Genomic DNA, 15,301 nt, shown 5'->3' with positions numbered 1-15,301 from the left:
TATTTCTAACACGGAACAAATTGTCGTTTTGTAGATGTGTATAAATGGGCGATGCACTGCAATTCCAACGCCCTCCCAACCTGCAGACTCAAACTGTGCAACCAAGTGCCCTGAACATTTGGTGAGGCCTTGCTCTATACACAAGTATTGTAAGGTGCTTGGTCTTTAACCCATCTTAATCCAATTGTATATGAATTCACATCTGAAGATGTCACCATAAAATTGAAATAAAGCACCCCACACAGAGGCTGGGGGTTGTTGCAGGGTGTCCACTCTATGCTGTCCACTTGTAGTCCCTGGAAAAAAAAAGTTAATTACACTGATACATCACGCAAACAGTTTTTGGCAGGACTAAGTCTGGTAGTTTGGTTTGTATGAGTCTCCTCACCAGTGATATGTTATTACTGGAACCCGCTGTATTCCTATAATCTTGATCTGAGGGTGAATCTGCGCCCTTGGATAACTGAGTACCAGCGGGCACTGTGTACTTCATTCTACATAGTCATCATTTGCATCCCCCCAGTCAGTGGTCTCTGGTAGCTGTCCCTGTTTGATGGTGCTGAGAAATTTCCTGATAACTTTAGTTCTCCTACAGGTTGGTGACCAGATAGGTATGGGCAATGTGGAGTGTTGTACTGTTCTCAAGGTAGCAGTCAAACCGTCATTAGAACCTTTGGTGAGAGAAGGAACAAAATGTGAAGCTGGAAGAGCCTTCTGGATTCCAATACCCATAGCTATGAAGCATGTGGTTAGCACCATATTACATACATTCATTCCAAGGGTGGACATTCACTAAGCCCCACACACAGAGCTTTGAATGTTCCTGACAGTGGCATTCAAAGTATGGCATCAAACCAACAGGCAGAGATGTCTGTAGCTGGCTGAAGCAAACACCAAACTTTTGAAGTCCTCTCAAGATTGAGTGTCAATTAGACATTAGGATCGGTGAAATTCATTTAATGTAGTGCTGAGAATGACTAATCAGCTAGAATCGTAAGCAGAATATAGACCAGATAATATGTAACCAGAAGATGTAGCTTACAGGGTGAAAAACTCATATTGCAGAACCCTCAGAGCAGAGCCATGTGCAGGATCTGTAGGCACTCTGTGTACCACCATATGGTGCTCAATACGCCATTGTATTCCTAGGTGAACTCAACTCCAGAAATTAGAACCTCATGGAAAATGCCTCCGTTCTTTTTGTCTGTTTAGTACCTGCAAAACATCCTCTGTATCAATTTGGAGACATGCAGCCCCATACACTTGTATGGTTACTGTATTGTGGCCCCCAAACACCTGAGAGGTCAGCAGGAGGCCTTTGTCACAGTGTGGGAAGGAAGGGGTTTTGCTGCCTTTCCCATTCCCTGCTCTGTAACCCTTCCCCATTTTATATGGGAGACTTCCATGGACACCACTAGAACAGTTGTGAGTACTTACCAGTGCTTAGTAAGTGGTCATGGGATGTCATTTCATGAAAAATGCTTACAAAATAAGGCACCCAACTATATGATGGCTAGCCCTGCAACATGTCTTCATGTTACATACCTGGTATTCCAGGTAGACAGCATGTCAGTGATATATAACGGAAGGGCTAACGTTGTCTTCTTTGCTTGGATGATTTCTTCTATTTCTAACACAAAATAAATTGTCATTTTCTAGATGTGTATAAATGGTCAATGCACTGAAATCCCAATGTCCCTCCGACCAGGAGAATGCGATGCCAAGTGCCCCGGACATTCGGTAAGTCCTGGCTCTATACACTTGTATTGTAATGTGCTTGGCCTTTACTCTCATGCTAATCCAATTGTAGATGACAGGGATAAGCAACCTCCGCCACTCCAGCTGTTCAGAAACTACAACTCCCAGTATGCTTCAGTCACTTCTGTGGAAGTTAGAAGAACAGCTGAGCATGTTTGCATGCTGGGAGTTGTAGTTTCACAGCAGCTGGAGTGCCGAAGGTTGCTGATCCCTGGTACATGAATTCACATGTGAAGATTTCACCCTAAAAAAAGAATAAAACACCAAGTTTTATTATTTAAATTTTTCTATCTGGGTGACTACCAGTATGGCCGCCACTTGTCTGGTGATCCTGTATCACAAACCTGCATCATTCATCCATCCAGGAGGTTGTGCAGCTTTCTGATATACTGTGTGTTTTAATTCCCCTCCGGTTTAAAAGATCTCTGCTCGCTGTCAGTGAATTTAATGTTTCTTTTTTGCACACGGAGGCTGGGGGGTTGTTTCAGTGTGTCCACTCTATGCAGTCCACTGGTAGCACCAATCTCCTGTCCTCAATCCATGATGAAAATGTTTACCTATACTGATACACTGCAAACTGTGCTGTATCCGGGCCCTTAGGTAACTAAGTGCCAGTGGGCCCCTGTGTACTTCACCCTTCTATGGGCAAACGTACATCATGTTTCCCAAGGTCATTGTTGTTAAACCCCACCACCCCCCATCCAGCTATGGTCCCGCATATCTGCCCATGTTTGCATGGTGCTGACACAGCCCTGATCTTGATATTAACCTTATTTCTCCTACAGGTTTGTAACAATTTGCTGGAGTGCCAATGTGACGAAGGCTGGGCACCACCCGACTGTGACACCAGACCTAACACGAGTAAGTGCAAAACTGTTAAACACCTCACATGCAATCCAAAGGGGTTGTTCACACCTGGGGACCTTTTCTGCAGACTACCCAGGGTGGCCAGACCCGTGGTGGGAATCATACTTACATGATCCCTGCTGCTGTGTTCCAGCTCTTATGTCTTCCCGCGACAACATCCAAATTGACGTGGGTCACGTGGCTGCTGTAGCCAATGACTGGCCGCAGCAGTGACCTGTCGCATGGGAGACGTCACCGCTGTGGCTAGTCATTGGCTGCAGTGGCCACGAGACTCCTGTCAAACCTTATGCTGACGAGGAGAAACCTGAGACTTGCTGCTCCCAAGGGGGAACCATGGAGCTGAAACACAGCAGCGGGGATCAAGTAAGCAGGGACTCTCCACAGTTCCAGCCATCCTGGGTGGTCTGCAGAAAAGGTCCCCAAGGGTGTATGACCTTTTTAAGGTAGCAGTGGGCCAATCTTTACTGGGCAAAAAGATCTTCCTATACTTTACATTTTCTTTAACTCTGTTCTGTTTCTGAATAGGAAGCTCCAGCACCATTGTGCTTGCAGTCCTCATTCCTATTGTGATCCTTATATTGATTATGGTGGGTCTTTGGTTCTACAAGACGTGTCAGACGAAGAAGAAGAAGAGGTATGACCAGTCATGGGAGTGGAAGGGACAAATTTGGAGAATATGGTTCAGAAGAGCATGTAGCAAGGATAATGTGAAGGATCATGGGACAGTTACAGGCTTGTCATAAACATACATAGCAGCTGGACATACATCTAGTTTTCAAACCATTGCCTGGGCATATCAATGGACACTGAGAACATATACAATATTATGTTTCGTAAACTCTAATGCTTCTAGGTCTACTGTTATTTGGACTATATAAGTTCTACAAGGGTTGCTCTAGAGCAGGGATGTCCAAAGTTTTCTGGTTGAGGCCCACCAGTCCCAAGGGCCACAATAAAAATTGAAGGGATATTACTATCTGAATAATATAAGACATATAAAAACTGCATGCCATAAACATCTGATAGGTGCAGGTTCCACTTCCAGGACCACGCATGCAGTCTCTCTTCACTGTAGTTTATGTAAGTTGCTGAAACAGCCAAGCATTTTACTACGACCATAAACTATATTGAAGACGATTTAGGAGACTTCCATTATGGGGATCCCATAAATGGGAGACTTCCATTATGGGGATCCCTGCTCTGCATGCCACCCCTCTCTGATATAATAATACATGTGTGAAGCTGCAAGACTTAAGATACCTTTACAAGAGCTGATTATTGTGTAAATTATTGTTAAATCGCGCAAAACTGCACAAATATCGAGCAGTGTAAAATCAATAAACGATAGAGTGACGAGCGACAATCGGTAGATTTCTTGTTGGTTCAATCGTTTTGTGTGGGCACAAAAATCTTCGATGGACTTAACGATTTCATACGTGTAAACAGGAATCGCTCACTGTATGCACGATTACACCGTGGGTGTGTTCAAGCACGCCACTAAAATTTTGCTTTGTGTAAATGCAACATTCTGCTTTACAAACGATGGAATATAGAAACATAGAAACATAGAATGTGTCGGCAGATAAGAACCATTTGGCCCATCTAGTCTGCCCAATATATCTGAATCCTATGAATAGTCCCTGGCCCTATCTTATATGCAATCGAAATTACAATTTTGTAAACAATAATTGGCGCATCTAAAGGGACATTGTTGAAACATTCACTACACCAAGAAATGACTCGTTCGTCGTTCAATCGTAGCGATAATCGCCTCGTGTAAAGGTACCTATAGTCAAGCATCAGTGTGACCTGATGATTGAGGGCCGCACAGAATGGTATCATGGGCCACGGGTTGTGCACCCCTGCTTTAGAAGATGCACCCACTAAGCACTCCCCTGAATTGTTGAGGGTAAGGTGCTCCTTTATACTTATGGCACTTGCCACTTCTTACTGGGTCCTCTCAGCCATTAGACCCTTGATTGGTAGTAGATATAGAAAGATCTAGATTCCACCTTCTTCCTGGTGACTACTTTTAAAGACCATTTTGCAAAAGCATCTTCTAGTGTCAGAGATTGGTTTTAAATGGAAGGGGATGAGTGGTGCCCAGAGAATGGATAGTATTGAAAACTGGGGAAATCAACATAACATGGACCTTGATCTGGAAAGTGCTGTGTTTGTACTGATTGAATATGATATGAATATGACGCCACCCATTCTTCTCTCATCTCTGTAGATCTCCTGAAGATGGCTCAGGTGTGACCAACCCTACCTTCAACATCCAAAATAAGATTCCTCAGCAACCAACTTCCTATCAGAATCCACAAGTAAGACGGTCAACTGGATTATGCTTAATGAATCTATTGACGTACAATATATGTAGTACTTTTGCAATGAATTAACCCCTTTCTAGGGCCTAAAATTTATTGACCTAGGCCAAGTGTACCATGTCTATAGTAGTATAGGACCTTGGGCTATAATGTCCTAGATCAGTGATGGCGATCCTTTTAGAGACCGAGTGCTGAAACTGCAACCCAAAACCCACTAATTTATCACCAAGTGCCAACACGGCAATGTAACCTGAATACCAGTATAGTCTATATTCCATGTACTTTATCATTGAGCTATAATAGCTGCCTACATTCAGTGCGCTGCCTGTGCCGTTCATAGTGCGCCCTGCACTGATAAATGGCAGGAAAAGTCTAAGGCAGATTGGTACAACATAGACTTTTTCCAAGGTGCGGGTGCCCACAGAGAGGGCTCTGAGTGTCGTCTCTGGCACCCGTGCCATAGGTTCACCACCACTGTCCTAGACCACTCTCAGCTTCCCCTGCACTGTATTCCAAAGTTTGGTGGTTTCCATTAGACTGATTCTCTACAAGTTCTTATATAATGTGACATGACTTCTATTTCTTACACTTGCAGCAATACCCTGGAAGACCTATATATCCTCCACAGCCGCCAGCCCAGTACCAGAAGCCTCAGGTATCACTGCTGCTCTCCTGGTGATATGGATTATCATATTCTGTCTATTGTAGGAAGGACACTGCAGGGTAAAGTGCAGGAAGGGACAGCACTGAGGATAGTGCAAATAAGGTCAATCAGGAATGTTGGATGCTGTATGAGGCAAGTTAACAGGATCTCCTAGACATGGCTCAGGTGTGTCCAACATCCAAAATAAGATTCCTCAGCAACCGAATTCCCATCAGAATCCAGACATGAGATGGTCAACTGGATCACCTTGTCTTGTTTTTCATTACCATACATTTGGTGAAATGTTTGTAGTACTTTTTCAATGAATCAACCTTTTCTACAAGAGGCAAAATTGACGACTTGAGCACCACCCAACGGCCCAAGCCCACTAAGTCTGTGCAGGGCCTAAAAGTTATTGACCTAGGCCAAGTCTACTATGTCTATAGTAGTGTAAGGCCATGGGCTATAATGCCTTAGATCACTCTCAGCTTCCCCTGCACTGTATTCCAAGGTTTGGTGGTTTCCATTAGACTGATTCTCTACAAGTTCTTACATAATGTGACATGACTTCTATTTCTTACACTTGCAGCAATACCCTGGAAGACCTATGTATCCTCCACAGCCGCCAGCCCAGTACCAGAAGCCTCAGGTATCATTGCTGCTCTCCTCACTTTTTGGCCTCTTGCACACGACAGTTGTTTTTTGCTTCAATTTTTTTTTGCTGAAGGGAAACAAGGACAACGGACGCGGAACACAAACGGATGAACTATCAGCATTTTTTGGCTGACCCATTGAAATGAATGGGTCCACATACTATCTGCAAAAAAAACGGAACGGAGGCCGAGAAAAACAACTGTCGTGTGCATGAGGCCTTTCAGTGATGATATATGGCAGGGATGGCCAACCTGCGGCCCTCCAGCTGTTGCAAAACTACAACTGCCAACATGCCCAGACTGCCTACAGCTATCAGCCTACAGCAGGGCATGGTGGGAATTGTAGTTTTACAACAACTGCAGATTGGCCATGCCTGATATATGGATTACTATATGCTGTCTATTGTAAAATGATCTTTTTATCTAATGTAAGAGTTTAACCACTAGAAAAATCCACTGCCATAATCTCCCATAGATGAAGAGGACAATCTCTCAGGTTGTCTTCCATTATGATGCAGTTACATTTGATAGGATGATTCAAGGAAGGACACTGCAGGATGCAGGGCCGGGAGAGGCAGCACTGGACATATTGTAAGGAAGGACACTGTAGGGACTAGTGCAGGGAGGGACAGCACTGGGTATATTGTAAGGAAGGACACTGCAGGGAGGGACAGCAGTGAGTATAGTGTCAGGAAGGACACTGCAGGGAGGGACAGCACTGAGTATAGTGTCAGGAAGGACACTACAGGGAGGGACAGCACTGGGTATAGTGTCAGGAAGGACACTACAGGGAGGGACAGCACTGGGTATAGTGTCAGGAAGGACACTACAGGGAGGGACAGCACTGAGTATAGTGTCAGGAAGGACACTACAGGGAGGGACAGCACTGGGTATAGTGTCAGGAAGGACACTACAGGGAGGGACAGCACTGAGTATAGTGTCAGGAAAGACACTGCAGGGAGGGACAGCACTGGGTATATTGTAAGGAAGGACACTACAGGGAGGGACAGCACTGTGTATATTGTAAGGAAGGACACTACAGGGAGGGACAGCACTGGGTATATTGTAAGGAAGGACACTACAGGGAGGGACAGCACTGGGTATAGTGTCAGGAAGGACACTACAGGGAGGGACAACACTGAGTATAGTGTCAGGAAGGACACTACAGGATGCAGGGCCGGGAGAGGCAGCACTGGACATATTGTAAGGAAGGACACTGTAGGGACTAGTGCAGGGAGGGACAGCACTGGGTATAGTGTCAGGAAGGACACTACAGGGAGGGACAGCACTGAGTATAGTGTCAGGAAGGACACTGCAGGGAGGGACAGCACTGGGTATATTGTAAGGAAGGACACTACAGGGAGGGACAGCACTGGGTATATTGTAAGGAAGGACACTACAGGGAGGGACAGCACTGGGTATAGTGTCAGGAAGGACACTACAGGGAGGGACAGCACTGAGTATAGTGTCAGGAAGGACACTACAGGGAGGGACAGCACTGGGTATAGTGTCAGGAAGGACACTACAGGGAGGGACAGCACTGAGTATAGTGTCAGGAAGGACACTACAGGGAGGGACAGCACTGAGTATAGTGTCAGGAAGGACACTACAGGGAGGGACAGCACTGGGTATATTGTAAGGAAGGACACTACAGGGAGGGACAGCACTGGGTATATTGTAAGGAAGGACACTACAGGGAGGGACAGCACTGGGTATATTGTAAGGAAGGACACTACAGGGAGGGACAGCACTGGGTATAGTGTCAGGAAGGACACTGCAGGGAGGGACAGCACTGGGTATATTGTAAGGAAGGACACTGCAGGGAGGGACAGCACTGGGTATATTGTAAGGAAGGACACTGCAGGGAGGGACAGCACTGGGTATAGTGTCAGGAAGGACACTGCAGGGAGGGACAGCACTGGGTATATTGTAAGGAAGGACACTGCAGGGAGGGACAGCACTGGGTATATTGTAAGGAAGGACACTGCAGGGAGGGACAGCACTGGGTATAGTGTCAGGAAGGACACTACAGGGAGGGACAGCACTGGGTATATTGTAAGGAAGGACACTGCAGGGAGGGACAGCACTGGGTATATTGTAAGGAAGGACACTACAGGGAGGGACAGCACTGGGTATAGTGTCAGGAAGGACACTGCAGGGAGGGACAACACTGGGTATATTGTAAGGAAGGACACTGCAGGGAGGGACAGCACTGGGTATATTGTAAGGAAGGACACTACAGGGAGGGACAGCACTGGGTATAGTGTCAGGAAGGACAATACAGGGAGGGATAGCACTGGGTATAGTGTCAGGAAGGACACTACAGCGGGGGACAGCACTGGGTATATTGTAAGGAGGAACACTGCAGGGAATAGTGCAGGGAGGGACAGCACTGGGTATAGTGTCAGTCAGGACATTGTGTATATCACTGATCTTCACAGTGTACACGGCTTTATCTGGATTGTATGTGACATTGTTTATCCGGACGCTGCATTCACTTTGTATACTGGGGCGGTGTGAGGCATTTTGTATCTGGCTGCTCTTGTCTAATAATGCGGCTGTTGTAAGGCACTTCTTATTGTAAACCCTGTACAGAAAATGAATTTCTACCAGTAAGGTTTACTATGTGTTATATATACTGATAGCTTTCTGCTTTACAATCGATGAACACGCGGGTATTATGGAAATGTGGCGCACCCTCCTCACTCTTCCGCCCAGGCTCAGAAACCGCAGTTACCACATATACAGACACGTACAGGGCAGGAAATAGTGCGCTCAGGAGCTGACAGTATTTTGTAGATTTTGTTGATTCATATCTGAAACCTACTCATCACTAACCACTGGTAAGGACTGATATAAGCATCCATAGTAGATGCTGCAAAATGCAGATATTAAAGAAACTCTGCGTGGTTTACTGATGGAAACCTCTTGTAATTTCCAAATTGATAGTAGGAGGCACTTTTTTTGAAGAGGGTTTTCTGCAGGTCAAACTTCAGAAAAAGTAAATGACTTGAGGTCTTCATTTGTACAACCAGAGATGTAACTTGAAGCTCTGAGACTCCCAACAGAATATCTGGGCCACTCAAATAGGACAACGAACATAGTTGATAACGGTTACAGATATGCAGGAACCATCCCTAAATTTCAGAGACAGCGCCAGCAAATTTGGGCTGTCACAGCCCAAAAATGGATGGGGCTTATGTAAGCCCCGCCCATAGGGTGAGCATGGGGCATTCCCAGGGACAGGGCTTAAATGTTCCGAATTTACCATCTACAGTGTTATTAGGCATGACAACTATGAGATTTTTGCATGGCTAACCTGTAATTAATGGTGGACGATTTATCATTAAATCTTTCCAAAAATTTGATCAAGTATTTTTTTAAATGGCATAATATTTTTGGTGGCCAGTCACACACTTGCTTCCTTATACTACCTTATGGGTGGCATCCACGGACACCAGTGTCCACCAGGTGCTTCATGTGCTCTGCCTTATCCTGCTCTAATTTATTGTGTTTTTGTTCAATTTTAATCATTTCAGAAGCCAGCTGCTGCCCCTTCTTCTAGACCAATGTATCCCCCGATGCCACCACAGGTACAGTGTATGATAACTTATCAACAGACCTCACTTTCCTGAAAGATATAATATAATTGATATGTGATTATCATTATTACTACTACTACAAATAATAATGGTTATTAACCCCCAACCTGAGATCTGCCGAGTATGTGTGTCGGATGTCGCTCGGGAGCTGTTTTACACAGCAGGTACAGCAGAGTCAGTGATCGGCGACAACTCTGATCTGATTTTCCGAGAGGTCGTTTACTCAGAGTAGGCTGCTCTTGGTGACCGAACGACCCCCCCACAACAAGGTTGCAGGAGCCATTTGGTTACTTTAGAAGCATGGGGCCTTCTGAAGCCTACCATGGTTAAGTTCAGGTAGGGCTGAATAGGAACACAGGGATTTTCCCATAGACTGAAGTGGTAAGCCATTCATTGCATTCGATGGGACACCTGATCTAATGATTGTGTGTTCAAGTCCCATAGGGCGGGTTAAAAAAAAAGTTAAAAAGAAAGTAAAAAATATAGTAAAATAAACAAAAAAAATTACATTTAATCCCCCTTTTTCCCCATTCCACAAAAAATACATAAACAATTAAAATAAACATCATTGGTATTGTCGTGTCCAAACATTCCCAACCTATTAAAATATAAAAGCGTTTAACTCAAATAGTCAATGGTCGTAATGGAATAAATCAAAATGGCTGATTGGATGTTTTTGGTTTGCTTGACCTCGCCCAAAAATGTAATAAAAAGTGGTTATATTGTCTATATAGTTACAGATACCCCCAAATGGTTATCAACAAAAATTAAAGATTGTTCCCGAAAAAGTGAACAATCACACAGCTCCGTAGACTAATATATAAAAAAGATATGGGTGTCAGAATATGGAGATAAAAATACATTTTTATTTTCCAAAGTTTATATTCCAGAATATTATATTCCTGAATATTTTTATATTCCAGAATTTTAAAACATAAAACTCTGGTAGCAATGTAAATGTGCTGACCTGCAGAACAAAGGTAACGTCAATTTTACCATATAGTTAATCCTATAAAAACAAAACCCATAAAACAATTGCAGGATTTTTTTCTAGTTCCACCCAATTTAGAATTTTATTCCAGCTTCCTACTACATAGTTTGCAATATTAAATGGTGCTATTAGAAAGTACAACTTGTTCTGCAAAAACAAGACCTTGTATGGCTATGTGAACAAAAAAGAAAAAAGAAAGAAACTATTCTGTGTCAGGAAGGAGTTAAAGGGGTCTTCCAGGCTCCCCATATTAATGATCTATCCTCAGGACAAGATCCAGTTTTATCCAATGACATGACACTTTATCTTGTTTCAGGCTGCTAAACCCAACTACAGAAGATAAGATGGGCATCCCTAGCCGGAAGACATTGGCATTGGAGGGAACCATTTTCATATTCTATGGCGCCCTCTACTGGAAAGCAGTGTTAAAAACATGCACGCATTTTCTTCTATGTTCTCAATTTTATTTATTATTATTTGTATTCTGTAATTATATTAATATTCCCACAATGTATTGCACACTATATAAGTATTTCTTAGTGTAGCTGTCCGCTCATTTCATTGTTATGGACCTGTGGGTGTGGAGAGTAATGGCACCCACACATGGGAATATCATAGATATACTGTATATATTGTAATTTGTCGTGTAGTGTAAGCTTTGTACAAAATAGCAACTAAAATGTTTCATTGTGTGATGAGACTGTAACCATTCTATGGCACACAGACCCATAATACTGCCATCTGCACTAAGGTGCCCATATATACTGTATATGGAGTGCATCTGATTTTACTTGAAAGCACATGCGGCGAGATTTATCAAACATGGCAGATCTCTGGCTGCTGGTCTCAATATCTCCTGTACCACCAGAGGATACGCTTAATTTATGAAAAGTTGCATTCCTCATCATAAATTAAGGGGCACATTTATTAAGACCGGCCCATAGCTGGCGGTAGATCCACAGAAGTTATGAAGAGGCGCAGGCCTCTCTAAATGTAAGCCAGGTTCCTAGCTGTCATTTAGACCATTTTCTATGCCTGGTCCCCACCCACACCATACTCATAATTTTAGACCTAGCTCGAGCTAGGAAAAGTTGCAGATATCGGCACAACTAACCATTGCGCCGGCATCTGTGCCTGAAATACGCCTAATTTAGGTGTATGTTAGATTAGTAATTACCCCCTAGATGCCTTCTCCAGCAGGAACTAATTTATTAAGACTAGCCTGTGCTACACTGGTCTTGTGCTGTCAGGGGAAGGCATTTAATTTATATAGAGGTGCAGAATACAACTAAAAATGCTCTGGTCCAGATTTTCAGTGATGATGTATATGATGATAAATGTGCTGGTTCCAGTGGCCCTGCGCCCGCGCCACCCTCATCATGCCCTTTTTTCAGAAACTGTTGAGGGCGGTGTAAAAGCACTAGTTATTAGATTTATTTGCAATTTTTTTAAATGCCAAAAACACAGCGTAGGGGAATGATAAATGTCCTGCTAAGTTTGTTAATTGTTTGAGGATTTCTCCTTTAGAGAGACCTCATTGTAATTATGGTGTTTGGTGACTGCACTTTTCATAAGAATATTGGACAATGTTTTTTGTATTTAATTAAAATGAGGATAATGCAAATAAAAATTTTTAAACAGTTGAATTTACAGACATCACAAAACCTGTACTACACACAAAATACTCAGGATAGGCCATCAGAACAGCGGAGGTCGGACATACCATGCATTAGCTGATCAGCTGTTTCTTTGTAGCTCTAGTGCCGAAAGAAGGCAGTATAACTACACAGCTCTGTCCATTATGTAGTGGACAAGCTGGTTACTGCAGCACTGATTCAATTCACTTCAGTGAGAGTTGTGCTGCAGTAACCAGTTTCGTCCACTTTACAATGGATGGAACTGCTTAGTTCTGGCACCTACTTCAGACGCCAGAGCTACAAAGAAACAGCTGATCGGTAGGGGTGCGGGGTGTCCAGAAGATAGGCCATCGATTTTAAAATCCTGGATAACCCCTTTAAAGTGTACCTGAGTTTTCAAATTCTTTGTACAATCATAACTGTGATGGAACAGGTCTTTTTGGGCTTCCCTAATGTCTTCCTCAGCCATATTATTCCCTGTTTTAGCAGCACAGCTATATGCATTTCTCTCACAAGCAGGGGGCCTCTCCCTTCTATGGAATCTGCCAGTACTGCACTGCTGTCACATCCTTTCCCTTACTTCCCACTATGTTTGGGGAATATTAGCATATTTAGGTATATATATGTCAGTACAGGTCTTATAAAGTCTATTAAAATCATCTAAGTATCCCCCCTGTCCACCTTATAAATACAGAAATATAAAGTTTTATAACCTGCTTGTCCGGTCACCAATCTGCCCAAGGGGCGGCGTTTCATCTGAAAATGCGCCCAGCCAGCCGCTCCCAACTGCCGTTCTGAAGCCCCGCCCAGCTCATCAATATTCACTTCGCTGGGCGGCGGCTACAACTCTCCACGGTCACAATCCTGCGCATGGGCAATCGAATCCTCCTGGCATCGTTCATGTCTAATCGAATGCGCCTGCGCCCCGCCGTGGTTAGATCGCGCCTGCGTACACACCCTGCCTGCGTCCCCGAGGCCGCTGCAGCCTCTGCCTCATGCGCATGCGCCAGGCACTGTTCATAGCAGCGCTTCAGAGCGCTGCTCACTCACATCTCAAAAGGGGTTAATGATAGGTGCCCATGCGCAGGATCGTGACCGTGGAGAGTTGTAGCCGCCGCCCAGCAAAGTGAATATTGATGAGCTGGGCGGGGCTTCAGAACGGCAGTTGGGAGCGGCTGGCTGGGCGCATTTTCAGATGAAACGCCGCCCCTTGGGCAGATTGGTGACCAGACAAGCAGGCTATAAAACTTTATATTTCCGTATTTATAAGGTGGACAGGGGGGCTACTTAGATGATTTTAATAGACTTTATAAGACCTGTACTGACATATATATAACTAAATATGCTAATTGGGCCTGTCAGTGTCCCTTTAAAGTTACTTTTATTCAACCAGCAAGTAATTTTTTGACGGGAAATGACATAGATGTACAAGAGGCATTATTGTCGGAAAAAAAAACATTTCTCAGCTTTTATTTACATTTGAGCAAAAAGTGTCCAGTCCAAAACTATTCATACTCTTCTCGATAATCAATAGAAAAGCCTTTATTGGCTATTACAGCAATCAAACGCTTCCTATAATTGCAGACCAGCTTTTTGCATGTCTCCACAGGTATTTTTGCCCATTCATCTTTAGCAATGAGCTCCAAATCTTTCAGGTTGGAGGGTCTTCTTGCCATCACCCTGATCTTTAGCTCCCTCCACAGATTCTCAATTGGATTCAAGTCTGGACTCTGGCTGGGCCACTCCAAAACGTTAATGTTGTTGTCTGCTGAAAATTTCTTCACCACTTTTGCTGTGTGTTTTGGGTCATTGTCATGCTGAAATGTCCACTGGTGCCTAAGGCCAAGTTTCTCTGCAGACTGCCTGATCTTGTCGTTGAGAAACCTCATGTATTGCTCTTTTTTCATGGTGCCGTTTACTGTGATTAGGTTCCCTGGTCCATTGGCTGAAAAACACCCCAAAAGCATTAGGTTCCCACCACTATGTTTGACAGTGGGAATAGTGTTCTTTGGGTTGAAGGCTTCTCTTTTTTTACGCCAAATGAAGGAAACATCATTGTGACCAAACAATTACATTTTTGTTTCATCTGACCATAACACAGAAGACCAGAAGTCTTCTTCTTTGTCTTCTCTGTCCAGATGAGCTTTTGCAAAGGTCAAATAATTACTTGCTGGTTGTATAAAAGTAACTTTAAGTCAAAATTTGAGAGGGGTATGAATAATTATGGGCAGCACTGTAAGTAGGGGGAAATCACACTAACAGACACACAGGATACTCCTATAATCTTTCAAAGCGGTGTAGAAGCAGTTATTTTATCAGGCTCAGGACCTCAGCTAGCTCTGACCCTCCCCCCCCCCCCCCCCCCCCCCCATTTCCTGTGGATGCACTGAATCAATAAAATGTTTTTAATCAATTCTTATTTTATTGATTTTATAAACATGACAGGTAAGTATACATTATACAGAGGTCGCTATAGGTGTCAGTGAGTCACAAATCAATGACAAGCCCATTACAATCAAGTTCCACATGGAATAATTTACATAGTAAAAAATCTTCAGAGGCCTATCTGCCTGACAACACAGGAAACATGGAACATGTAGCGCCGTATAATAAGTGATACACTGGTTCATCCAGAAGCATGTCAAATTAAGCACACATGTTGATCAAGAGAACATCAAAAGAGAGGATGTATAGGGGAAGGGGTTTAGGGAAGGTGAGAAAGGGAAAGGAGTCGAGGGGAGGGGGGGAGGTGTCGACCAAGAACCCCAAGTATAATAAATATCACATGAAATCATTATAGAGACTGACAATAATCTGACATCA

At 43.8% G+C, this 15,301-nt stretch overlaps 1 protein-coding gene across 5 annotated transcripts in view; it reads left to right on the top strand.

Annotated features, from left to right (window-relative positions):
• The window catches only part of LOC122927401 (zinc metalloproteinase-disintegrin-like crotastatin), a 46,020-nt gene extending 33,533 nt beyond the window's left edge, over window positions 1–12,487 (top strand). For 2 of the 5 annotated variants that reach the window (XM_044279206.1, XM_044279207.1), the window contains exons 18-26: window positions 35–121; window positions 1,660–1,740; window positions 2,544–2,619; window positions 3,151–3,259; window positions 4,859–4,949; window positions 5,548–5,607; window positions 6,185–6,244; window positions 9,788–9,841; window positions 11,158–12,487. In XM_044279206.1, coding sequence (XP_044135141.1) covers window positions 35–121; window positions 1,660–1,740; window positions 2,544–2,619; window positions 3,151–3,259; window positions 4,859–4,949; window positions 5,548–5,607; window positions 6,185–6,244; window positions 9,788–9,841; window positions 11,158–11,184 — 645 coding nt within the window. In that variant the 3' untranslated portion in view covers window positions 11,185–12,487. The remainder of the gene's footprint in view (window positions 1–34; window positions 122–1,659; window positions 1,741–2,543; window positions 2,620–3,150; window positions 3,260–4,858; window positions 4,950–5,547; window positions 5,608–6,184; window positions 6,245–9,787; window positions 9,842–11,157) is intronic. The other 3 variants (XM_044279209.1, XM_044279208.1, XM_044279211.1) reach the window with 3 other exon arrangements.
• Window positions 12,488–15,301: the final 2,814 nt, after the last annotated feature.

Source organism: Bufo gargarizans, chromosome 2 (assembly GCF_014858855.1).
Source record: "Bufo gargarizans isolate SCDJY-AF-19 chromosome 2, ASM1485885v1, whole genome shotgun sequence".
Classification (NCBI taxonomy): Eukaryota; Metazoa; Chordata; class Amphibia; order Anura; family Bufonidae; genus Bufo; species Bufo gargarizans.
This window is presented reverse-complemented; position numbering and strand designations above follow the sequence as displayed.